Genomic DNA, 27772 nt, shown 5'->3' on the forward strand with positions numbered 1-27772 from the left:
TCACTTAACCCCCATTGCCTAGCCCTTACCACTCTTCTGCCTTGGAACCAGTACACAGTATTGATTCTAAGATGAAAGATGAGGGTTTTTAAAAAATCAGTGCAGAAAAGAGCTTCCGAGTTTAGTGGTAAGGTCATTCGTGACCTTGGAAACTGTTTCAGTCAAGTGGTATGGATGAAATCCAAATTTACAGGAGTCAAAGGATTAGTAGTTAGTAACAAATGTAGCAGTAACAAATAGATTCAGTATTCTAGAAGCTTGTCAATGAAGAGAGAGAGAGAGATACTCAAGATGCATCAGGCTTAAGGAAATAATATTTTCAGTTGATGAGATGGGTATATTTGTGGACTGAGAAAAGACTCACAACAATCGTTCCCTGCAGCCCTCAACTCCAGGCTTTGTAATTCAGCATTTGGCGAGTCTTGAGTAGAAGGAAAAAGGATGTGACTGAAAGAATGTTTCCTATGGGGAAGAAATGGTGTGTGTGATGGAGGAAGAAGGACCAGCCCAGATCTTCCTCCTATTCAGCTCTCCAAGTCAAATCCCCGGTGCCGGACACTTAGCTCTATAGACGCCAGAGGGAGCCCTCTCCTCTCATGTGCCAGGACTCCGAAGATTAACTAGCTCAGACTGTGAAGCCCAGGAATTTGGTTCTTTGGATACCTAAGCACACACCCAATCTGCTTTGCATATTCCTTCCAATAGCTCCCTCCAGCTCAGAAATTGGATAAAGGGCATTGCAGCTTCTGGGGTTTCTGCTAATCTTCCAGCAGCTTTGAAGATGGTGTCCCCCACACAACTCCTGGGCTTGTTAGTACTCTGGATCCCTGGTAAGGGACCGAGGAATGAAGGACAAGGAATGAGAAGAGAGGAGAACCAAATAACTTGGCCTCTGTCTAACTCCATAGGGGAATAGCAAAGGGAAAGAAAGATAGAAGGAAGGAAGGGAGGGAGGGAAGGAGGGAAGGAGGGAAGGAAGGAAGGAAGGAAGGAAGGAAGGAAGGAAGGAAGGAAGGAAGGAAGGAAGGAAGGAAGGAAGGAAGGAAGGAAGGAAGGAAGGAAGGAAGGAAGGAAGGAAGGAAGGAAGGAAGGAAGGAAGGAAGGAAGGAAGGAAGGGAGGGAGGAAGGGAGGGAGAGAGGGAAGGAGGAAGGGAGGGAGGGAGGGAGGGAGGGAGGGAGGGAGACAAAAAGAGAGAGAGAAAGGGAAAGAAGGAAGGAAGGAAAGGGGAAGGAGAAGGAGAGAGAAGAGGGAGAGACAGAAGAAGGAAGAAAAGGAGGGAAGAAGGGAGGAAGGTTATAATGACAGTAAGTGATTTGGGCTTGATGGACCAACAATAAGGGAATTAGAAGGTGCTGTGATGCTGATTGCATTCTGAATTTTCACTGATTGTGTTTCTGATTTCAGGTTCTCAAGGACAGATTGTGGTGACTCAGTCTCCATCTTTAGTGACTGTATTTCTGGGGGAGACTGTCAATATAAATTGTAGAACCAGTAAGAGTGTGACTCAGGAGGGAGGTTATCATTCCCTCCATTGGTATCAACAGAAGCCAGGACAAGGACCTAAACTGATCATGCACGGGGCATTTAATCCCGTCCCTGGCCTCTCACCCAGGTTCATAGGCTCTGATGACACTTTCTTAGGAGATGATTTCACTCTCACAATACGCAGTGTGGAAACTGAAGATGCTGCAGATTATTATTGCCAGCAAGGCTATAGCCGCCTTTACCACATTGTTTCAGCCTTGAACAAAAAGCCCCCTAAATCAACTCGTTTGCTGTCCTACCTGCTTCCCTTTCCTCCTTCAGCGGCAGCTGCAGGACCACTCAAGGGCAAAGTATGTGGATGTCTTTTAGAAGCTCCTGCAGATTCAAGACTTGCCAACTTCAAGACTTGCCCTTCAAAGTTGTTATTGTTGTGTGCCTTTTAATGTTGTAGCCATTGGAACTCTAATCCTAATCCTAAATCCATGCTCTTCCTCATTCTTAGCCAATGAGGGCAGAGCCAAATCTGATTATCCTAAAATTAGTTTTTTCCTTCCTTCCTTTCTTTCTTCCTTTTTTCCTTCCTTTCCTTTCTTCCTTCCTTCCACCCTTCCTTCCTTCCACTCTTTCACTCTTCCTTCCACTCTTTTTTCTTTCTTCTATTCTTTCTTCTATTTTCTTCCAGTCTTTTTCTTCTAGTCTTCCTTCCTTCCTTTCTCTCCCTCTCTCTTTCTTTCTTTCTCCATTACTTTCTGACCTAGAATCAACATTACGTTTCTGTTCCAAAGCGGAAGAGCAGTGAGAGCTAAGCAATGGGGGTTAAATGCCTTTCTCTGGGTTACCCACCTAGGAAGTATCTGAATCCAAATTTGAATCCAGGACCTCCTATTTCTAATCATGGTTCTCAATTTACCTAGTCACCTAGCTGACCCAGATCAGTTTTCTTGTACAGGTCCTCTCATTTTAGTCTGGATGACCATACTGATTTGAATAGGTTGGCTCAATCTCTGGTTTCTCTCTCAGACTCATGATAGGCCAGGGCAGATTCTAGCCTTAGCCAGTTTCTTCTTCTCCTTGTAATAGCCCTAACTAGGAATTTGTTCTGTCTTTCACTGTGGCAATGAAGAGCCTTTAGAGATTGTCAGAAATCACACTAGTCTCCTACACACCTCCACCACCACCCATTGTCCTAAGGTACAAATATTATGTTAGTCCTATCTTCTGCTGTGACTCCCAGTGGTCTGATGAGTGCTTGGCCAGGCCCTGTCTCCTCTTATAATAAGCTATGGATTCCAGTTCTATTCCCCACTTTTGTTCTGGTGGGCTAGGGTTGAGATCTAACTCTAGATTCACAAATAATGAGCTCATTCTGGTTTGCAACCCCTATCCCATTCAGAACCATGGTCAGCTCCAGGTATCTTTGGAGGCTTCTTATTTGCAGATCCTTCTACCTGCCTCTTCATTTCCCTTTTCACCAGAACTCCTGTGCAGTTCGGGACTAGATGGAGGGACTTGTTTCTTTTGTATTTTCTTTATCATTAGTCTTCTTATAATCTTTTTCAGATATTTGCTGGAAGAATTGGTTTTCTCTGTGACCTTTTGTTATCATCTTAAGGTGTCATAAGATTGTACTAAAGAGTTGTTATTATAACCTAGTGCTGTCCTTGGCTGCCTTCTCCATCCTTGTAAAAAGATTCCAAATTTTCTTCCTAAGGTGGTACTGAGGCTCTTTGAATCTCCTTCTTACATAAGTTCATTCTCTTTAGGAGATGCTGACATTCTTTGTTCATATGTTCCTTTATCCATTTTTTCCCTTTTTTTATGTCAAGTCAGTTAATTTTTTTTTTCAAATTTGATGTCATTGTCCCATTTTTATTTCTTAAATTTGGAATTGATTTGATTTTTGCTTTAACAGAGTTGATGGTCTTATCAACAAATAGCTGATTCCAAATGACTCATGCATTGGTAACCAGTCATTTCGAGACTATCATTTTTTTGTAGCTTTATTTAGTGTTTTGCATTGCTAGTGCCTACAAACACCTTTTTTGAAGAAAGTATTTTCAGAACATAGGTAATAAAACTGCTCTACAAATAAGCCTTTGGCTTCCTTGGCTTCCTAATCCCATGCCATATTTTCTACCATTCTCTCTTATACTGAAGTTACCTAGTATTGAAGTTGGAGAGGGAAATGGCCAACCATTCCAGTATCTTTGCCAAGAAAACCCAAAATGGCGTCACATTAAAGTATATATTGGCTTAACTTGGAGCATCTTATTGAGTTCTTCATAGAATTTTTCTCTCATAATCTCATATAATAAATGTTGGCCCAGAAGCTGCAATTATCTTTGTTAGTCTTTTTTTACATAAATGTGTATATATTAAACAGTTTTACTTTGTACCATATACCACAGCAAATTCTCCCAATGATTATCCATTTTCCTTAAAGTTTCCTCAGAGGGGAGAGAGAAGCTTTAAGGTAGGAAGATAGAGAAAGGATAGAAGTTTAAGATACCACGAGGGGGATGACGGAGTCGAAGTAGAGATATGAGGTGGCAGGAATGAGTCTTTATTAATTACCAATGAGTCACAGCCAAGCTCTGATCAAAGCGCCCTTCCGAAGGCTTTTACCAGTCCAGAGATCCAGATTCAATACCACACAGGTCAGAGAGATGATAGAGAAAGATTAGAGATGGAGCCTGGCCAAAGGCCAAAGGCCAGGCTCCAGCAAGGACAGGCATCAGTGCAAGCTGGAAAAGAGGAAGAGCAGAAGAGAGAAAGGCGGAGCTGGCTGAGGCATACTTAATCTTTTTGATATGCAAATATACACAGTACACAGGGATGATCATCATTGGTTAATGACAAGGTATAGGTGTGGTTTCTCTCAACCAGGTGAGCAAAAAGAAACCTGTGTTCCTGCCTAACCTGGGAGAAGCTGGGGTCAAGGGTCATAGGTTTTCCCAGCCATGTGCAATACTGAGCATGCTTTTAAGGCAATCTGTACATACCAACTGTTCCCCTTGCCCATAGCTAGGGGTGGACTGCTACATTCCTCATCAACATTTAATAAGTATCCATAATTTTCCTCTTCAATTTCATGAGGTTTATTGTATTTTAATATTGTATTTTAAAAATATTTAAACATCAAAATCACATAAAGAGGACATCTAACAAATCATAACTTGTTCCCTTTTTGCCTTTGGTTTTTCCCCACACTATTTGCTGGGGGTTTTTTCAAATGTATATCCTTGGTTTTTTTGTCATTGTGTTTGGGGTCTTCTCTATTTTTCTTAAGTTATAATAATTATTTTCCAATATTTCATATAGATCTTTCAAAATTTCTTTAGAGTTCTCAACCTTTATTTAGTAATCTAGAACTTTCCTATGCTACATATTACTCAACCATTCTGTGATTATAATACATTCTAATTATTCCATTGTCTTTTTTCAAAAAAACAGATATTTAACTTTTTCCTCTATAAAATACTTTCTGGTATTATTGAGTACAAGGTATGGTTTTTCATAACTATTACAATTTGCTTACAGATTTATCTTTAAAAAGATTCTCCTAGTTGAAATTACCTGTATAATGTCTACCTATATCTCTATAACAGTCAGTATTGACTTTTATAATTTTAAAATATTTTGCCATTTTCATTCATGTCATGTAAAACTTGATAGTTGTTTTATTTTTCACTTATCTAAGTACTTGTCAATTTATCTTTCTTTTTAAGAGGTGATTTTCAAAAAAATATTCTTTTGTAAATTCCTTACATATAGTATGATCATGACCACTTGTATTTTTGGAAGTTGGGTCTTGCTTTCAATATTTTTACAATTAAAATTCATTTTAGACATGTTGCTTTTACATATTTATTTTCCATATTTCTCCATTTGTTATTTTTCTCATTGTGTTTTTTTTAATTATATAAATTTTCATATTGGAGAGAAACCACATTCATGCAATGAATTTGGGAAAGATTTCTCACAGAGCTCAGGCCTTATTTGCCATCAGAGAATTCATTCTGGAGTGAAACCTATGAATGTAAAGAATGTAAGAAAATCTTTAGTTGAAAGGGAAGTCTTGATTCTCATGAGAGAATTCATACTGGAGTAAAACTATATTCATGTAATGGATGTGGAAAAGCTTTCAACCATAAGCAAACTGTCAATACAGATGAGAAAATTTGTACTGAAGAGAAACATTTCAAATTAAATTAAATGAAAGGAGTCTTTAGTCAAAACTCAAACTTTAATACACATAATAAACTTCAGGAAAAAAATGGAGGGGGCAGCAGGGTAGCTCAGTGGATTGAGAGCCAGGCCTAGAGACAGGAGGTTCTAGGTTCAAATCTGACCTCAGACACTTCCCAGCTGTGTGACCCTGGGCAAGTCACTTGATCCCCATTGTCTAGCCCTTACCACTCTTCTGCCTTGGAGCCAATACACAGTATTGAGTCCAAGATGGAAGGTAAGGGTTTAAAAGAAAAAAGAAAAAAATGGAGACCTTTGGAATGTAAGAAATTTGAAAAAATTCACAGAGTTTATCAGTCAAAAGGCATAGAATTCAAACAATGTAGAAACACTGTGACTATGGGAAAACCTTCTCCTAGAAAGAAAAATTTAATACACACAAGAAAACTCATACTTGAGAGGAATCAAGTTTACTAACATGTAATTCACATCAGAAAGATTTCAGGGGTAGCTGGATAGCTCAGTGGATTGAGAGCCAGGTCTAAAGATGGAAGGTCCTGGGTTCAAATCTGGCCTCAGACACTTCCCAACTGTGTGACCCTGGGCAAGTCACTTAATCCCCATTGCCTAACCCTTACCACTTCTGCCTTGGAACCAATACATAGTATTAACTCCAAGGAAGGAAGGAAGGAAGGAAGGAAGGAAGGAAGGAAGGAAGGAAGGAAGGAAGGAAGGAAGGAAGGAAGGAAGGAAGGAAGGAAGGAAGGAAGGAAGGAAGGAAGGAAGGTTTTGACATTGTGTCAAAACCTTAAGGCATGTCAACCTTAAAAACAATGAGGCATACAGCTCTATAGCAAAGATGTTGATTTCCATTGAAAGAATTAAAAAACACATTAGAGAGGAAGTGGGGGTTGGATAGACCCAGCAGTCCCCAAGAGACTGGAGGAGGGTACAAGCTTGTATACTGTCTCAAGACAATGAGGAGAGAGGTCTTTCATAAAGGATTATGTAATGTGGGAAATTTCTACTCAGCACAAGAAATATACCATCAATATTTTGGACTATGCCAGGATGCAACTGATAAGTGTAGGCATTGTTCAATGCATGCTGACCATTTTGGGTCAAAACATTGCAGAGATGTCACCATTCCATAATCTTGGTGCTCTAAAGCAATTCTAAACATCACTAAAGCCATTAGAAAAATTTTAACCCTTAACAGGCATCTCAAATGGTGCTAGAGAGAAGCCTATAAATAATATATCATGAAAAAAAGCTTCATGAGAAATCAAGACATTCTGTACCTCAACTTTTATAAGAAAAGCAAAAACTAAATGTCTTTGTGGGTAAAACGTGTGGGCACACTTTGAGACAGAATTAAAACGTTGACAACTATAAGCGATTTAATGTTAAAATGAAAAATCCTTTGAATATAATGAAAAGATAACATGCCAGTGAAACTTCATAATTATGCATGTTCAATAGATTCTTTTAACTTTTGCAAAATACTTCCTTTACCTCCCACACTATGATAATAACAGTATTTTTGAAATCTTTAGAACATTTAGAAGCTTCTCCATCCTGAGAACTTCCATTTCCCAACGTATATCATCTGCATGTTAATTATAAGAACCAGTTCTATATAGCTACCTGCTCATCAGAAGTTCCTCACATGCACCAGGCCCTCATACCTGAGGCTACTGAGGGTCTTGGACACATACCAAGATCAAGAACGAGATGCCACAAAGAGTAGAGAAAGAACCATCCTCTATCTTCACCCAGGTACACTAGCCAGTTAGCACTCAGAAAAAAAACTGTCAATGAGATCAAGTTTGCTTCCCCTGGCTAATTAATCCTCTTAAATGTTCCATTATTCTCTTGGGGAATGGAATCACTGATTAAGAGTAATGTCAGAAAAGCTCAGATCGCATTGCTGCTGAAGACTCGTCCTGTGATCATCACATATATCCTAGTGCTTGTCTTAGCATGGCTAATGGAGGAGCAGAAACTTTACCGGCCCAACCATGAACAATGAACACCACTGCAACTATTTGCCTTCTTTTGTTCCATAGAGGTTGTTTTAGAGTTAACTAAAAATGTGTCTTGGAAGATGAATACTTAGCCATTTGGTAGCAATTTCAAATTAAGTTTTCTTTTTTTAATCTCCTGATAGGTTTTATTATTATTTGAAAAAGTTAATGCTTTTATAGCTTATTTGGTTACTTGATGAAATGAAAGCACAAGTCCAATCTATATCTCTATAACATTGCTATAACTAGTATTTCTAGAAGTAGGTAAAAAAAAATAATGGTCCTAATAAACATTTTTGCATTACTTCTGATTTTATTGGGTGGCTTCTATTATTTCTCTATTGCAGATCAAGTCTTTTAAAAGCCCTTATTTTCTATCTTAGTAACAACTCTAAGACAGAAGGGCAAGGGCTATGTCAAAAGGGTTAAGTGACTTGCCCAGGGTCATTCAGTTAGAAAGTGTCAGAGGCTAGATTTGAACCCAGGTCCTTCAACTCCACTGAGCCACCTAGCTGCCCTCAAATCCATTAATTCTTATGTTTATTAGTGTTTATGTATTGTTGTTTAACACAAATGAGTGTTGTAAAAGCATTTACTTCATCCATTACTTTAATCATGTGCTGTGAAAAAATGTTTTTGGTCTCACTATGTTCTGTTATGATAAATGATATGACCAATCATGATTTCAAAAGCCTGACAATGAAACATATGTCCAACCTTTTGTCAGAGTTAAGGGCTAACGGTGCAGAAAGAGGTACACATTTTTTTTTAACCCTTACCTTCTGTATTGGAATCTAATACTGTGTATTGGTTCCAAGGCAGAAGAGTGGTAAGGGCTAGGCAATGGGGGTCAAGTGACTTGCTCAGAGTCACACAGCTGGGAAGTGTCTGAGGCCAGATTTGCTAGGACCTCCGGTCTCTAGGCCTGGATCTCAATCCACTGAGATACCCAGCTGCCCCTGGCACACATTTTTAGATAGGGCCAATGTGTTGATTTATTGCTTCAATATAATTTTTGTGGAATGGACAAGTGAATTAATGGGGAGGGATAAAAATGCACCTCCCTCCCAAAATTAATAAAATGCTAAAAATATAGGCATAAAACAGGGCAATTTCTATTATTACTTTGTTATCCAGAGATTTAATATACAGTTTTTCAAAGCACGTTACATAAAAATTCAGTTTCACACAGTCCTCTTTTTTGTTCCTTATAAATTGAAATGTTTGTTTTTGTGGATCATTGATAAAGTCATATAAAAACAAAAAACAAAAAAAATCCTTCTCTGGAGGTACTGAGAAAGGGAATCGTGGCTACTGTTACAATTTTTGCCTTCCTTTTTTATTCAAGATTTGGCTTGCTACATTTCAGATACTTTGATGAACCCCAATGGATTTTACATGAGTTGTGTGTTGATTTAATTTTTCCATGTTATTAGCATAGAGGTAATGTTGATCACACATCTTTATTCAAAGACCATTTGCCATTGAATACTGGGGAATAGGTAGGAGTACATGATCACCTGTCCAAACCTCTAAATTATTCCCCTCAGCCTAGGATACAAAGGTCCTAGGAATTTTTGGAGAATACAATCAAAATTATAAAATCCTACTCAATTGATAATGGTCATATTTTCTTATCTTTCTCTGTAGTGGGGAACTGATGGAAGTTGTTAGGCAATTACATTACTAGAAATACTATTTACCTAGCAATTGAATGAGGTAATGGGTTGTCCTCTTCTAAGTCTAATAGAAGAAACATAGCTTCACCTGAAGAAAAAACATTAAAAAAAATTATATTCAACTCAACAACTATTAGGTGTGAGTGGTCCCTTCCCCTTAACGCACTGTCTTTCACTGGACACCATCATACTACTGGAATACAGCTGAAATTGGAGTAAAGAGTGATGAAGAGGTGGCCAAAGTCAACACAAGCCATTTTGAAGATGCTGACTATGCAGCTAATAGAAAAAGGTTCTTCCCAACCAGAACTAGTTACAGAATGTCCACATGTGTTCTAGTCTCCAAGACACTGTCATCATGATTCTCCAAGAAGACCAGCTCCTAAGTGTCCTCTATTTGGAGACATTATGTGATAATATCATCTGAGCAAACTAATGGGGGTCTGTGAATGAGATGTGCTTCTGTTCCACAAAAAATAGGAATTACATATGAAACTCTGAATCTCTGGATCCTCTGTGTGCATGTATTTTTTTTTTCTAATAGCATTTATTCCCAGGTATCTCAGCCTCTCCATCCCCTTACCACACCACAGAAGGTATCACCCAATAAATAGAAACACACACACACACATATATGTATATATATACACAAATTACATCTTTCAGATTTCCATTTATCAGGACTCTCCAAAGGTGGACATTCATAGGTCATTCTTCAAATATTAATTCTGTAGCTGTATATAATATTCTCTTGGTTCTACTCAGTTTCCTCTTCATTATTTCCTGAAGATCTTTTCAAGTTCTTAAAAAAATAATTTGTTCATCATTTCTCAGGGCACAGTAGTATTCCAAGTCCTTTGTATATTAGAAATTTAACAAGGCAACTCCAATAAAATTCTACTCATTTGTATCCTTTGATGAATTTCCTTTTTTTAATGACATCCTCATGTCACTCTTTTCCTTTCTCTCTTTTTTAGTATGAGGTGATCACTCCCTCATTACTCCCTTAGAACCTATTAAAATGAAGAGCCTCTTAGGTACCATCCAGCCAATGGTTGAAGAGAATGGAGCAATGAGTGACATTGAAGTGGCTGAGCCTGACTCAAGTCCTTTTAAGGACCTTGGGGTCCTGGCTATGCAGCCCCATAAAAAAAAAAAGTAGAAGCCTTCCTTGTATTAAGTGTAGAGGGAAATAAAACCACCGTGAGCTGCACCTGAAAATGAAGGTCTCATTCTAAGCATCTGTCTGGTCCATCTCTTCTCTCTCCATCATAGCTAAGCACAACTTCTCCTTAGCCTCCCAGGTCTTGAGTCATCACAGTCTATCCCAAAGTATTTCATTAGCTATTTTCCTTACAGTGTTCAAGTCATGTAAAATCTTCTCTTGCTTCTGCTCGATTCACTCAGTTCTTTGATTTCTTGGGAGCCATTCCATGCCTAATTTCTCATAGGGACAATAATATCGTCTTGCATATGCCATGATTTGTTCAGTTATTCTATTTTCAGTTGGGGGAAGAGGAGAAAGGAAAGGGTAAGGATTTATTAAGCATCTACTGTGTGTCAGGCACTGTATTAAGCCCTTTAACAATCATTATCTCATTTGATCCTCATAAGAACCTTTGGAGGGCGATGTTATGCTTATCCCCATTTTACAGAATAGGAAACTGAGGCATGAAGAGGTGAAGTGACTTGCACATGGTCATCCAGGTAAGATGGGGTAGGATTTGAACTCAATTTTTCGTGACCCAGCCCAGCATTCTGTGCACTGTGGTACTATCTCAGTCCAAATCAAATGTTTTCTTTTCCATGAAGCCCTTTTAATCCCCGTTATGATTTTTCTCCACATTTTCAGCCCTGGGACGTTTAAAACGAATGAACCGCTACCTAACTCCATTTTGCAGAAACCTCTGGACTGATGGGGAGGGGGGGGGGTTGGGGTTGTTTTGATTTTAAACAGAGCAAGACTCCATTTCCCAGAATCCGCCTCTCCGGAGGAACAATTCTCCAAGGTGGGGTGCTGCACCCCGCCCCCTCTACTTTCGGTCCCGCCTCGTCCACGCTTCTGATGAATTCTGGGAATCGTAGTTCGAGGCTCTCCGTGAGCAACCTTTGTGAGCATTTGATTACGGTTTGAGCCGGACATTTTAATTTAATTTGGGGGGGAGCAGGTGAGTGAGGGGGCGGAAGCGCGGGTTGTCGGACAGTCTGACCTCTCTCTGGTCGCAGGACCCCGAGTCAACCCTTTGCCCTCTGGACCTCAGTTTCCTTCTTAGTCAAATGCAGCCCTTGCTAGGGAAGAGGGAATCGTCCATGGGGCCGCTAAGGCACCACGTCTCCCCTCCCCCAGCCCCAGAGGGAAGAGCCTTATGGGGCGGGGCCTGAGGCGGGGCTAGGAGCAACTACTGCCTAAGTAGTTGGGGGGGTGGGGGGAGCGATATTCTTTGTATCTATCTACCTCATCATCCGTCTCTCTCTTCAATGGGTCAGAACGAGGCTCTGGCAGTCCGGAGAGTCCTGGGTTCAAATTTTGTCTGCATTTTCCAGTTTCCTAGGAAGATAGTCCGAGATGACTCAATGGATTGAGAGTCAAGCTTAGAGATGGGAGGTCCAGAGTTCAAATTTGACCTCCGACACTTCCTAACTGTGTGACCCTGGGCAAGTCACTTAATGCTGTTGCCTAGCCCATACCACTTTTCTGCTTTGGAACCAATTCACGATATTGAGTCTAAGACGGAAGGGAAAAAGAAGGAGAAGAAATTTCAGGGCTGTAATCAATCAGTCAAGCACTATGCTGGGCTTTGGACATACAGATGCAAAGAATAAAAATAATCCCTACTCTTAAAGAGGGAGATGTGTGTGTAGCTTCAAAGTATCTATAGAATACATATAAAGGAAATGCAAATCAATTGTTCAGTCCTAGCTGACTTCATGCCCCATTTAGGGTATTCTTGGCAAAAAAAAAAATATTACAATGGTTTGTCATTTCCTTCTCTGACTCATTTTACAGATGAGGAAACTGAGGCAGACAGGGTTAAGTGACTTGCCCAAGGTCACAGCACTGGTAAGTGTCTGAATCTAGATTTGAACCCTAGACCTGGTACTCTATCCTCTACCTTAAAAACCTTACACCTAGCTGCTTTACAAATCAGTATAAAGTAATTAAGACAGTTTTGGAAATAAGGCTACTAGCTTCTTGTTAAAGGTGGTGCTTGAGAGCAGGAAGAGAATTCAAATGTGACTTCAGACACTCACCAGTCAGGTGACTCTGGGCAAGTCACTAAACCTCTCTCTGCCTTGGTTTCCTCAATTGTAAAATGAGGATAATAATAATTATCTCCCAAGATTGTGTTAAGGATCAAATGAGATATTTCTTTTTTATTTCATTTTATTTTTCCCCAATTTCATGTAAAAACAGTTTCTAACATTTTTAAAAGAATGGTAATCTCATAGAAATTTTATGTGTGCGATCATGTAAGACATTTTTTCCATAGGAATCCTTTTGTGGAAGGAAACAAAAAATTAAGAAAGTGAAAAAAAGTTTGCTTTGTCCAGGATTCAAATTCCAACAATTTCTCTGGAAGTATATGGCATTTTATTTTATCATGAGTCCTTTGGGATTGTTTTGGATTATTATATTACTGAAAATTGCTAAGTTATTCACAGTTGTTCCAAATGAAATATTTTGTAAAGTATTTAGCACAGCACATGTATTAAGTACTTAATAAATGTTTCCTTCCTCTCTTCCTCCCTTCCCTTCTCCCTTCCTTCCTTCCTTCCTTTGACCTCCTGACTTATTTTCCCTCCTAAACCCAAATTAGTTGATGGCACGGACTGCTGACAACACTTATCAGACCTATCATCTTGCATTTCTAAACCTGAAATTGTGGAGGGTCCAGATGTATTAGTCTTGTTACTCTGTCCTGTGATATGTCTGAGTACCTTATGGACAGCTCCTATAGCTAATGTGCTAGTCAGGAAAGGTACTGACTCTGGATTCAATCTGTTCCCATTATTTAGATTGGTTATTTGCTTTGGCCCTGGTTTTACTCCAGCAAGGCTCCAGAAGCCCCAGCTGGAGGATCTACAGTAAATTAAGCAAGGGCACCAATCATAAGGCCGCCTCCTCCAAGATGGAGGGGTGGGGATCTCTCCAGAGGCTAGTCCCTCCAGGAGCCAGGAAAGGAGTCAGCCTTTTCACTTGCCCATGTGGTAGTCCTAAAGGAAGATCCAAGAGCAATCTGAGGTCCCAAGCCAGGGCTCCGAGAAGGTCAAGTTAGAAGGAGAAAAGCTAGTCACAGGAAGTTCTTGCCACCTTTAAATTCTCTTCTTTGTGTCACTTCACTTTACATAGACCAATAGCAGTTTATAACTTTGCTTAGGACTACCCAGGGGGGAAATCAGTCATTTCTGAGTTGCCACCCATTTCAGCATGTAGGTTTCCAGCCTCCCCTCACTTAATCCGTAAGGTGGGGGTGTATTCATTTCTGGTGATTAAATCTGAAAGTAGGCAGGGGAGAGTTAATCCCATCTTCACAATATAGATGCTAATAATAATAAGTCATGGATAAAGCACCATGGACTGGCAGCATTTCCTACAGGAGACTAGCAGATGTAAAGTATTTGCCAAAATAAGGAAGAAGGAAGAGCTCAGAAAAACTCTAAGCAATAACTCCTTGATTGTTTATGTCCCTTGTGAATTTCATGTATTACTGTCCCAAACTCCAAGTATGTGTGTTCAACACTCCTTTGACTGGTTCGGATAAGTCCAAGTGATGTCTGCCTCTCCTCCCTCCTCTCCTCACACATCCCAGTGATGAGACACACAGTTGGTACCACCTTTGTCTCTTTTTTCTTCCTTAGTGCAATTCTTCCTTCCCTTTTATTTCTTTCCTCTCATAAGACCATCGACATGGAGCAAAACTATTCCCATCTTCTTTTGTTTTACTGAACTCCCTCTGTGACCCTTAGAGGATCTGAAGGCCACCTGCCTCCTCGCCGTGTTAGAATATAAGTACTTCATCATCATTGAGCTCCTTCCAGTTGCTCAAATGTAATTACCTTCCTATGCATCTCTTGATTCCTGTATTTATATTTCAGGGTTTCTACTCAGCTTTGACCTTTTCTTTTTTTTTCTTTTTTTTAAATTATATTTTATTTGATCATTTCCAAGCATTATTCGTTAAAGACATAGATCATTTTCTTTTCCTTCCCCCCACCCCCCATAGCCGACGAGTAAGTCCACTGGGCATTAGATGTTTTCTTGATTTGAACCCATTGCTTTGTTGATAGTATTTGCATTAGAGTGTTCATTTAGAGTCTATCCTCTGTCATGTCCCCTCAACCTCTGTATTCAGGCAGTTGCTTTTTCTCGGTGTTTCCACTCCCATAGTTTATCCTTTGCTTATGAATGGTGTTTTTTTCTCCTGGATCCCTGCAAGTTGTTCAGGGACATTATACCGCCACTAATGGAGAAGTCCATTACGTTCGATTATACCACAGTGTATTAGTCTCTGTGTACAATGTTCTCCTGGTTCTGCTCCTCTCGCTCTGCATCACTTCCTGGAGGTTGTTCCAGTCTCCATGGAACTCCTCCACTTTATTATTCCTTTTAGCACAATAATATTCCATCACCAACATAAACCACAATTTGCTCAGCCATTCCCCAATTGATGGGCATCCCCTCGTTTTCCAAGCTTTGACCTTTTCATCAGAAATATGTGAAATTCTTCTGTTCAATAAACATGTATTTTTTATTATAGTATTAGATTCAGTCTTATAGGGCAAGTTATTTTTGGTTATAAGCCTTTAGATTTTGCTTTTTGATATTTTCTACAATTTTTCTGTCCTTTATACTAGTTGTTGTCAGTCCCAGCTAAAATTCTCTCTTCTGTAGGAAGCCTTTCATTTGACCTCTTAACTCTCACATCCTTCCTCTAATTCTAAGACTGTCTCCTATTTAATGTCTCTTGCTTATTTGTACACAGTGGTCTACCATGCTGTCTTCTGGGTTGGACTGTGAACTCCAGAGAGTCTCTATGCCCAGCACACAGTAGGTGCTTAATTAATATCTATTGACTGACTTAACTGAAATCTTATGGGATCTCAAATATAGTTCCTTGGAATTTGAACTTTTTTCCCCTGACTGTTTGCAATATATTTTTCTTAGACCTAGGAACTCCAGATTTTCCCTATGATATCCCTGAGAGTTTTCATTTAAGGATTTCTTTCAGGAAGCAATCAGTGGATTCTTTTTGTTTTCACCTTAACTTCTGGTACTTATAAATTCAGGCAATTTTCATTTGTGACTTCCTGAACATGGTAGGCTACTCTTTTGGGGGGGGGGCATGTTTTTAAGAGAATCTGACAGTTCTTAAATTATCTTTCTTTGACCTGTGTTCTGGGCCAGTTGTTTTTGATAATTGGCACCTTCTATTTTCTTTCATTATTTTTTGTGTTTTTGCATTTTTTACTCTCTCATAGAATCATTGAATTCTGTTTGGTCTCTTCTGTTTTCAAGGAGTCTCCTACATGGATAAAGTTTTGTTCCTTCTCTTTCAACATGCTTATTTTCTTTTCAGTTCTTTTTTCTGTGAGATATATATTTTTAAAAATACTTTTCTTCACTTTCCCCAGGTAGTATTATGTGCCTTATGACCAAGTTATTTCCCCCTGAAGACTGATTGTTCATGTTGTAAAGTTACTTTCTTTTTCTGGATTTTATCCTTTGAGCATCCTTTGATCTGTAATACATTTTCATTGTTTTCAATGTCTTTTTATATTTTTCTCATTTCTCCAGCTTAAGCTTCCAGTTTAGGACTTTGTGCCAGGGCTAAGGTATATGAGGTAGTCAGTCAGGCTTTCTTTGGTCTTGATCTTAATCACTTAATAGCTTGCTGTTAGCTATCATCTCTCCTAGTTTTCAAGTGCTGAAAGGCTTCACTTCTCCAATCATAACACTGGGACTGGTGTCACTAGTTAGGGCACCGTCATAGTCTTCTTTCCAAGTTGAGGTTTCTTTGGTTATGATTCGCCATGATCTTCTGGCCTCTTCAGCTGAGCTCATGCTTACTTTCCTCTGGTAGGATCTTTCTTCCAGCCCTGGAGCTTTTTGGAGACCTTTTAGTGCAGTGCTAGACTAGATGAAGGACTTTACTGATGTTTCTTTATATGGATTTCTTGATATATTTTCAGTTTCTTGTTGGTGTTTACATGGGAAAGCTGGGTTTTCCCCCACCTCTTCCCACTGCCATCTTAATGAAAACATCTTAAATCATGGGTTAAGTTGGAAGGAGAACAGTGAAATGGATTTGTCATTGTTTCCTTCATCTTCATCTTCAGCATGCCATAAGAAAAACTGAAAATGACACTAAAAATGAAAACAAGAGTACTTGGAGTGAGTAATAGCGATCCAAGCCAAAAATTTGTGGGTCTGTTTCACCTAACAGGAAATTAATTTGTACTAATAGAAGGGAAAAGGTGTAGCATCAGTCAGTCAACATTTGATGAACCCTAGAAAGGCTAAGTGCATGTAGTAGGCTTTTGAAAGCCTCTAAGTCAAAAAACAGAAACACACGCACACATTTATGAAGTAGACCAGACACAACACATGAAACTCTTTAAGCTTGGCTGGTTTCTCACCCACCCCAGTAGTTGGAGGCATGTAGACACTTAACAACCCCTACATGTCCTTTGGTTTGTCCATGATGAAGGCTAATATTTGCATAAAATATAATCTCAGATTTGGAGACATATCTTATAGGTCTTCCATCAAAGCACAGAGATATAACCAAAATAATTAATAGCATGTTGTCAGACTGCATACAAAGTACAGATAAAACACAAATAACCTTTTTAAACCCTTACCTTCTGTCTTAGAATTAATACTAAGTGTTAGTTCCAAGACAGAAGAGTGATAAAGGCCAGGAAATTGGGGTTAATTGACTTGCCCAGGGTCACACAGCTAGGAAATATCTGAGGTCAGATTTGAAACCAGCATCTCCTTCCTTCACTGGCTCTCAATCCACTAAGCCACCTAGCTGCCCCCACAAATAATTCTTTAATATAGACTGTTAACTGGTAAAAAAACACAAAACTATTAAATAATCAGGAAAAACTACTCTTTAATTAAGGAAAGGAGTTTTAGTGCTAGATTTAGGCCTCCTCGAAGAGCTGTGTGTTATAAATGCACTAAGAGTCCCAGACTCTGGCATATCTAGTCACCAAACTCCTGGGAGTGCCACCATGCTAGATGACAACTCCAAAGAGCCATTAAAGTGGAAAGCTTAAATACCTTTCTAGGGGAACCTAGGGACTGAGGATGAGAGGGATAGTTGATTGACTTTACAATGGTAACAAAGGAAAATGAGGACAGTGAGGGGCTGATGCTTTACAATGGACACAAAAGGAAAAGATCCAGCAAGCCCACCTAGATAAAGGACATTGACCTAAGGGGAGAGAAACCATTGTGTCAAGACCTGATGGGATTAGCCCTCCTCACTTAAACTACGTTCAGGTCTATTTTTAGTCTGAGACTCTGAGGTTGGACTTTCCCTCAGTACCTATATAATGGACTATGAACTATGAAGCTGTTCTTGACTCAGTAACACATATTTTTACTGTTGTGAGTTGGCAAACACCAGACTTTACAAGTTATCAAATTGTAGGTGTCCAGAGGACGCTGTTGAGGCATACGGATATGATGCACAAAGTCAAAGAAGCCTAATATGTGAGAAATGGCAAAAGAAAAAAAAGATGTCCTAAAAAACGAGCCAGAAAAGAAGGTGGGCTCAGCCTCACTCAGTCAGTAATCATAGACCTGCATGATCCCTTGTCGTGAAGGCTACGGCGGGGATTCTTTCATTGAAGAGGACCAGATTCTGTAATTGTCATTTCTAAAGCACTTCTATGACCCAGGGACTAGGCAATGTGCTGGAAATGCAAACTCCAAGATAAACGAGTCCATACCTTCAAGGTGAAGACAACATACAAAGATATGGACAAAATAGATACGGGATAGTATCGGAGTGATGGGCAGTGACAGAAGCAGAACCTCTCGTGTTCGATTTTCTCACCAGTTAGCACCATCTTGGGTCTGTTCCTCCCACAACAAGAGGAAGGCACCCAAAGCTGGAGAAAGCAGGAAGGCCCTCCAGGTAAGAGGGACAGCCACTACAAAGACAAAGGAACAGACATTGGAGTTCCATGTTTGAGGAACAGACCAGTCTGGACAGGCTGTGGAGAAGGGATATGTGAGCCTGCAAAGGCTGAGAAACATCTCAGATGTCCAACAGAAGAGCTTCTTTCTCTTGAGGTAATAGAGTGCTTATCAGATTTTTTTGACTTAGAGTCAAATGGAGTTTATTGAATAAGAAAATGATGTCAGGGATGAGCTTTAGAAAAAAAATCTTTTGGCAAGTATGTGGAGGAGGGATTGGAATGAGAAGAGACTCAAGGACACAGAGAGCTGTTAAGAAGGTATGGTAATTGTGCCTGCTACATGCATGACAGTCTTAATTAGACTAGTAGGTGGGTGTGGGTAGAAGAGGGAGATGAGATGCTGCAAAGGTAGAAATAATAAGATTTGGTCATTGTTTGGCTGTGCAGAATGAGGGAGAAGGAGCCGGGTTGTCTAGGATGACACTGAAGTTACAAGCTGAGATGAGTAGAGGGAGGAAGGAAGGACAGGCATTTATTAATTGCCTATCACTCACCAAGCAAGGTACTAAATGTCTCACAAATAGTATCTCACAACAACCCTGGGAGATAGATGCTCTTATACCCATTTTACAGTTGAGAAAACTGAGATAGGCAGAGATCAAGTGACTTGTCCAGGGTCCCATAACTAGTAAGTGCTTGAGGCCATATTTGAATTCAGGTCTTCTTGACTACAAACCCAGTACTCTAATAACCCCTAAGCCTCCTATCTGACCCTAGAGGTTACCTTAAATAGATGGGGGCATCCTAAACAGAAACAGGCAAGCAGGAAAAAAGATTGAGTTGGGGGGAGGGGGGGAATGGTGATGAATTATATTTTAGATGTGTTGAGTTTGAGTTGCCTGTTGGGCATCCTGTTTGAAATGTCCAGTAAGCAGTTGATGTTGTAAGACTGCAACTGAGGAGGAGGCCTGGGCTGCATCTATGGATGGGGAAACTTCAGCTTCTTGAGGATAAAAACATTCATGTGAACTGATGAGGTCCCTGGGAGAGAGGGGAGTGAGTCCAAGACAGAACTTGGGCTGGAGACATGCACAGGAAAAGGGCTTGGGATGAAGAAGCAGCAGCTTAGGTGGGAGAGAGTGGTTCTGTATTAAGTAGAGATATAACAGGAGGGAAGATTTTATTTTAATATTTCATCTGTGGCCTGAATAATACTGCCCCAAATTGGGTGATCAATATCTCTAGAAAGAAGTGTGACTTTGGGAAGTGGTTTATAAGGCTGACCTTGAGCAACAAAGTAAAATTTTCTATGGTGTAGAGAGTAGAAAAGGAGGAAAATGGGAAATAGATCCTCAAGAAATCCTTGATATGGGGGTGCTCCAAACCCTGGAGAATCCCTCCTTGTAAGACCAACTTCCTATCTCCTAACTTCCTGACCATCATCATCTTTAAAAAAAAACCCTTACCTTCTGTCTTAGAATCTAGACTGTGTATCAGTTCCAAGGCAGAAAAGTAGTAAGGACTAGGCAATTGGGATTACAGTTAGGAAGGGTCTAAGGCCACATTTGAACCCAGGACCTTCCATCTCCAGACCTGGCTGTGTGGCTATCACTCTCCTATATTTAAACTTCTTGAGGGAAGTAACTGTCTTTGTTTGGGGTTTTATCCCCAGCACCTTGCATAGTTTTTAGCACATAATAAACCTTTCATTCATTCATGAGGGATGGTCCCTGTGTGAGAAGGGATGTCTTTTGCTATTTCAGAAATCCCTGACATTCCAGGATGTGACTGTGGACTTCTCCCAGGAGGAATGGGGGCTGCTGGAGCCAGCTCAGAAGGACATGTACAGGGACAGGTTGCAGGAGAACTATGAGAACTTTGTCTCCCTGGGTAAGGATGGCTTTTCTCTCGTGAATTATCTGGCTACTGGGGCTTCTGGCTTCCTCATTTGTGGCAGGTTATGTGATGGTTAAAGTGCTTCACTGAGTTTTAATTTCATCTGAAGGCATGTCCACATCCATATCAGTAATGTGGAAAGATCTCTAAATCCTTTGGTGTTATTTCTGCTTCCTTTTTCCTATTGTATATTCATCCAGAGTCAAACATTTTCACTAAAGTCTTAGTATAATTACTTGAAGATAGGAAACATTTCCATCTTCATAGTAGAAAGTTTGCTAAAATGAAGAATTTTCTTTCAATCCCATTCAAACCCTGCCACTGCTCCGATAGAATACAATACAGTATATCTTTCAGAGGTCCTTTCTAGCATTCCTTCTACTTCCCAAAGAGAAAACAGCCAAGACTCAATTCTAATATGTCTTTTCACTCACAGAAATTGTTCAATTATTTTTCTCATAAGTAGGACTGTTCGTTTCCAATGGAGATGTCCTTTCACCATTGGAGAAAAGAGAAGCCCTAAGATTGCCTGAGAGAAATTCCAAGAAGTTCTTCCCCCGGTGAATGAACTTTACTTTTTGAGGCAGTGTCATACTGGAGATGATCACAAGCATCACTCCAGTGAGTCATACCAGGAAGAATGTCTTACCTTGAAATGTTAGACTGGCCCTTTTCTTTTTCTTTATTATTATATTATATTCTGTCTTAGAGTCCACATTAAGTACACCAAATTGAGATAAGGGGGAGTCAGTAGGGGTTAAGGAATTTGTCCAGGGTCACATGGCTAGAAAGTGTCTGAGGCCAGAAATGAACCCAAGATTTCCCATCTCCAGGCCTGGCTCTTATCCACTAAGATACTTAGTTGTCCCTTGGACTGGCATTTCTTCTTAAAGGTCCAAAGCCATGGAAAGACATTCTGATTTTCCTTCTGAAACTTCTTTCTCATTTTCCCCCTGAAAAATCACTGTCCTCAGTGTTCTGACCTCACAGTTCCCTTTACTTCTTCCTCCAAAAAATAGTTGTTTGGGTTTTTACTGATGCTAATTTTTCTACCTGTACTATCCTTTCTTATGGTGATTTTTTTGTCTTTTTTAATCTGGAGTCCCTCCCTTTTCCAAGTTTTTTCCTTCTGCTTTCAGGTATATTAGTCTGAACTTATTTAAAAGAGCAAAACCTTTACTTCCCTCTTGCTTGTTTTATCTGCCTTCCATTTCATCTCTGTTCACTTCTAAACACCACAAAAATATGGCCTATCACCTTTTCCTTCATTTTCCCCTAACTTCTTTTCTTCCTTGAAATTCTACAACCTGCCTTCTATCCCTATTGTTCTATGATTGACAGCTTCCCATTTATAAGCTGCTTCTGGGTAGCTTATATAGCAGTAAGAATTTATGATTTACAAAGTGTATTTCCAACCTATGAGGTATAAATGAAAATAACATTATCCTCATTTTAGAGATGAGGAGTCTGAGTGAGACTTGGTGAGATTCTGACTTGGCCATGATCACTTGACCTATAATATCAAACCTAGACTTTCTACTGTAAGTGTTAATGAATCTTGGTTTGGTTCAAGCCTTACCTTGGTCATTAATTGGGCAAACTCAGTGGGTAAGACAAAGGAGTTTATTAGCACCCTAAGGCAGCTTACAGTTGGGTGCAACTGCCAGATTCAAACTGCATGAACTTTTATAGATAGAAATAAACAACTTCCATATTAAGGATCAGGACACATTTTCATTGAGGAGATGGAATTAGTGCCAGTTTAGCTTGAAAAGTGCTTTATCTCCTTTGGTCCTCACAACAAAACACCTAGCTGCCTAATGTGACTTCCTACCAAACCAAATCTCCTAGATCTGAGTAATTAATATTTTAACCATCATCAACTTGCAAAGAAGCTACCAAAGTGGCAATAATAAGGATTTCTTAATTGAGGCAAAGGGATTGCAATCCAGAATCATCATACAGTACTGGGGTCCTGGAGTGCCCACAAGGGGCAGGGGGTACAGGATTCAAATACATGACAACAGGGAGGGAATCTCATGGAAGGCTGTTACAGACAAAAAGAGTGGTTGCCATAAACTGTTACAGACAAAAAGAGTGGTTGCCATAAACTGTGACCGCGAAAATATGGGTTCAAGACTTTGAATTGACAAAAGCATAAAGATAATTTTTAGTGTCTTGATTTAAATCAAAAATAAGTGGTCGCCATGGGAAAAATTCCCAAATATGAAATACCCAAGTCAGCTGGGTTTTATGGAGATTTTAATTAATACAAATGAAGGAATTAAAGAAAGGGAGAGAGACAGAGTAAGAGGAAATAATAGGAAGACTAGGGCCTAGAGAGAGAAAACTAAGTCAGTCTTTAATCACTCACCACAAGATTGTCCCAAGCAAAACTCTAGTGTTCAGAGAGACCCTCCAGTTCATCTCCTGAGCTCAACTAAGTTCAGCCACCGAGAGAGAGCCAATTCAGCTTCCTAAGCTGAATTAAGTCCAGAGGCCTCTGACCTCTTTTTAAAGAGAATTTTCTCCTATGTCACCTCCCCTAAATTTTCACATCTAACAATCACAGTAGATGTTTTCCAAAGGACTGACCATTCTTAGTTTTTAGTTCTCACCTTCTCTGGGTAGATTACATCTTCTGAGTAAGTTCACACCTCTTGCTAAGCTTGCCCCTTGCAAGTTGCCTGACCTTTTAGTGATTAATTTGACCTTCATAGGTACTTAGCACCCTTTTGTATTAGATCTAAAAATAGACCTAGCTTAAGGGCTTTTGCCTCACTATAAGTATGGGTTAAGGACTTTCATTGTTCACTAAGGAGTTTTACAACTTTATCTTCCCCTAAGGTGTGCCTAAGTATGGGTGGAGTAATGTAAAGTTCTCACATACATTCCTGACTAAGTACCTTCATTGTTTAAAATGGGGAATAGCCTTAACCAAATGTTTTAAGGTAGAGTTTGAGAAGTTTTAAGATTCACAAGGCACAGGATCTAGAAGCTGTTTTGCGTAACAACTGAAAGTCCAGAGAGAAGGCTAGGTGGAAGCAAGATCATCTCAGAGTCGGCTACATTTAATACCCTGCACATAGAACTTCACATTTATTCATGTCAAATTTCATAATTTGTTTTGGCCCATTCCTTCAGCCTACTGAGATATTTTTAATTTTTCCTATTCAGTTTCTATCAAGTATCCTTATACACTTTTATGTCATCATCAAAAGATGAGTAAGTACCTTCTGTGATTTCATCTGGAATATTGCCAGAATTATTGAATTGAACAAGACCACAGAGAATCCATAAGGCATGAAACTAGAGAAAAATAATCCAGATGGACAGAATCCTTTATTCCAGGAAGTTTTTTCATGAAGTTTTTTAACTGGCCCTAAACTCAGTGCACATTTCTTCATCTTGTCAAGAAAGACAGTTTAAAATATTTTATCAAATGCATTGTTTGAAAGCTAGATATCTGCTCTTTCCTCCATCATACCCAGTTCATAAAACTTATTAATAAAGAAAATGAACTTTGTTTTATGTGATCTGCTTTTATTAAATCAATGCTGGCTCTAAGGGATAATCACGTTCTTTTCTAATGCTTCAGCCCCATGTTAACAAGCAGCTAAATTTTTGCCAGAGCATGACTTCAGATTTTAAGTCTCTATTTTTCAGAATTGATTCATCTCGATAATTCAGCTATTTATGAAGTTCTTTGCCATTAACTATCATGTTCCTCTCTTCCCACTTAATTTGGGCTTTAGTTTCTCTAAAAAATTTTTTTCTACCTCTTTCAGATGGATAGTCATTCCCCTTGATAAAGGAAATCGATCTCAATATTAGTATAAAGCAGTGATGGTGAACCTATGGCATGAGTGCCAAAGATGGCACACAGTGCACTCTCTGTCAGCACTGGGCCACCCTCCCTTCCCACCCCCAACCCCATCCTGGTTTGTTACTAGAAAAGCAGAGGGACTCAGGTGGAGCTGCTCCCTCCACCCCCTCCATGTGCCTGAAGACATTTTTTTTCACATCCCCCACCCCTTTGCCCAGCAGCGCAGTGTGAGCACTTTCTCCCTCCCCTGTGTGGGGTAAGGGGAGTCGGGTGTACCTAGCATGTGGGTGGAGGAGCATGACACTTGGTCTCAGGGATAGGGTGGGGGTGGGGCCCAGCACTCCATCTCTAAAAGGTTTGCCATCACTGGTATAAAGCTTTTTTTTTTCTTTTATCACAGAAAGCACTGAATGTTGGCATTTCTTTTTCTCTCCAGTCTCATCAGAAATGTAATCTGGACAGAAGTCAAACAAAAGTTGGTCAAAAATATAGTCAGAAGTCAGTCCTTGTTGTACAACATCAATTTCCTAAAACCAACTTCAAACAGTTTTTAGATGTATGTGAATATAATGGAACTGCTCTATGTAACTTTATAATAAGGACAAGAAACCCTTCACTCACCATTCAAACTGTATTCATAACTGTGGAATATATAGTTAAGGAAAACACCTTAAACATCATGAATCTGGCAAAGCTTTTAATATCAATTCATGCCATCTAGTACATCAAAGAATTCATACTGAAGAGAAGCCATTTGGATGTAATGAATATGGAAAAAACTTAGGCAATAAACAAAACCTAATTGCACATCAAATAAATCATATTGGAAAGAAACCTTTTAAATGTAATGAGTGTGGGAAAGCCTTTAACAGTAATCAAGTCTTATCTCAACATCAAAGAATTCATACTGGAGAGAAACCATTTGAATGTGATGAATGTGGAAAGTCATTCAGCCAAAAGGGAAACTTGCATAAACATCAGAGAATTCATAGTGGAGAGAAACATAAGAAAATTCACAGTGGAAAGAAGCCATATGTGTGTAATAAATGTGGCAAAAGCTTCAGCTCTAAACAGCTTCTTGAAATCCATAAGATATTTCATTCTGGAAAGAAGCCCTTTGAATGCAATGTATGTGGTAGAGCCTTCCACAATAAACATTACTTAGGAAAACATAAAAAAATTCATAGTGGAGAAAAACCATATAAATGTAATAAATGTGGAAAAGCTTTCAGAGAGAAGGGCAGCCTTGAAAAACATGATGGTTCATACAGGTGAGAAACCCTTTGAATGTAGTAAATGTAGGAAGGCCTTCAGCAGTAATAGGTACCTAATTCAACATCAAAAAACTCATACTGGAGAGAAATCCTACAAATGTAATGAATGTGGAAAAGCCTTTACCAGTAATAGCTATAAAATTGAGCATCAAAAAATTCACACTACAGAAGAACCTTATAAATGTATTGAATGTGGAAAAGCCTTCAGTAGTAATAGGAATCTAATTCAACATCAAAGAATCCATACTGGAGGGAAACCATGTAAATGCAATGAACTTGAGAAAGTCTTCAGCAATAATAGGTACTTAATTCAACATCAAAGAATACATACTGGAGAGGAGGTCTATAAATGTAAAGAATATGGGAAAGCTTTCAGCAGTAATAACTATATAATTGAACATCGAAGAATACATGCTGGAGAGAAGCCCTTTAAATGTAATGAATGTGGGAAAGCTTTTGTAAGTAATCAAAAACTGTTGTGACATCAAAGAAGCCACACTGGAGAGAATCCCTATAAATGTCATGAATGTGGGAAAGGCCTCAGCACTAAAATGTACCTAATTCAACCTCAAAGAATTCATACAGGAGAGAAGCCCTATAAATGTAATGAATATGGGAAAACCTTCATCAGTAATAAACAGCTTTCCCGACATCAAAAAATTCTAACCACAGAGAAGCCTTATAAATGTGATGAGTATGGAAAAATTTTCTGTACCAATTCTTTCCTTAAAGCACATAAAGTTCTAGTGAGCATTTCCATGAATGTACCCAAACTTGGAGAAACATAAACATATATTATATTCTGAGATATGTGTCAACTTTGGGTTGGAACGTAATGAGTCCATTGGTAGGAACAACATCTAAGCTATATATACTAAGCTAGCTTTTCCTCTAAAAAGACAAAGAAACTGACCTTGAGACTTCATTGGTCCAAGGGACTAAGTCTCAAACTCATGAGAGTACATTGGTCACCTAAGACAAAGGTGTCAGTTACAAAGCCCATCCATGATATTCTCAAGTGAACCTGAACTATATTCAGATATAATTGGGTAGGGCAAATAGGTGCTATAGTGGATAGTCAGGCCTGGAGTCCAAAGGACACAGGTTCAAGTCTGCCTCAGTCAACTAGCTGTGTATCTCGGAGCAAGTCACTTAACCTTATTTACCTAGCTCTTGCCCTGCTGTCCTAGACCTGTTACTAGGACAGAAAGCAAGGATTTTAAAAGATGTAATTGATAAATATTTGACAAAAATAAAATCTAATTAAACATAGATTATATTAACATGGTTTTCTGCATTAGTGTTGTGTAAAAGATTGTAAGAGAATAAGACTACAGAAAACCAGGAGAAACAAATGCAATGAATAGAAACTTGGAGATCTGTCCATCAAGGAAGAATTCCAGGGAAGAATGTGACCTGGAGAACTAAGTTAAACAGGAACACACAAGCTTCTTCTGGGAACTCTTTTTCTTGACACTCAAAGGAAGAAGAGCTCAGGAGTTTTCTCTATCTGTGGCCTGTTTATTTTCTCTCTGAAACCCTGACAATTGACTCTGAAGACCTTTGAAACCTGTTAACAGCATCCCTCTTATCGGACTATATAATTTAGTTACCCAATTTAAGACTTTATTTTAGAGTCTCACCTAGCCAACTCCTGTTTCCCCTCCTTCCTTAAAATAAACCCCTGTTATTAACATAGAGAGTGAGTTATTTATCAGATTTTCAATCAACTTACTCATTTCTGAATCCTAGCTGGGCTCCAATGGAAGTTGGCTGGAGGGGGAAAGGAGATGAAAGTCTGACACTTCACCAACTTATTACTCAGTGTGCTTCCTCAACAATCTCCTATTACCATAAACCACATAAGACAAAAACTACCTAATACAGAATGTAGGGATCCTTTTGTACAGGTAGGTAGTTTCCATTTCTACTTGAGTTTGATACTACTGATGTAAGGTATAAAAGGTCCTGAACCCAAAGGAGTTGGGCTCTCCACGTTTGAAGGACTCTACAATGACCAGACTCAATTGCCATGTGGAGAGGAGAAGTGAACACATGCTTCATCTTGATTAAATGACCTTCCCATTGTAATGAGTAAATTCTTAATTAGCTAAGTAGAGATTCTTGATAATTAGGATTAGGTGGTTGGCTACAGAGATGGTTTTGAATGAGCTATTATTCTCAAGCAAGGAAAGATTATGGACCAAATGCTAAAGGGTACCACACTAGAACAAGAGATC

At 39.3% G+C, this 27772-nt stretch overlaps 1 long non-coding RNA gene and 1 gene segment (V, D, J or C); both read left to right on the forward strand.

The window, feature by feature from the left end:
• Positions 1 to 345: 345 nt before the first annotated feature.
• LOC130456442 (immunoglobulin kappa variable 6D-21-like) lies at positions 346 to 5335 on the forward strand. The segment is given in 2 exon segments: positions 346 to 830; positions 1406 to 5335. Coding segments are annotated over 2 exon segments (573 nt in total).
• Positions 5336 to 11363: 6028 nt separating this feature from the next.
• LOC130456443 (uncharacterized) lies at positions 11364 to 27226 on the forward strand. Of its 2 annotated transcripts, XR_008915299.1 has the most exons (4): positions 11370 to 11548; positions 12388 to 12441; positions 20300 to 20426; positions 24695 to 27226. It is a non-coding gene; the product is annotated as an uncharacterized LOC130456443 (long non-coding RNA). The 2 variants fall into 2 exon arrangements; XR_008915298.1 differs by lacking the exon at positions 12388 to 12441 and having other exon boundaries at positions 11364 to 11548.
• The last annotated feature ends 546 nt before the right edge of the window (positions 27227 to 27772 follow it).

Source organism: Monodelphis domestica, chromosome 1 (genome assembly GCF_027887165.1).
Source record: "Monodelphis domestica isolate mMonDom1 chromosome 1, mMonDom1.pri, whole genome shotgun sequence".
NCBI lineage: Eukaryota > Metazoa > Chordata > Mammalia > Didelphimorphia > Didelphidae > Monodelphis > Monodelphis domestica.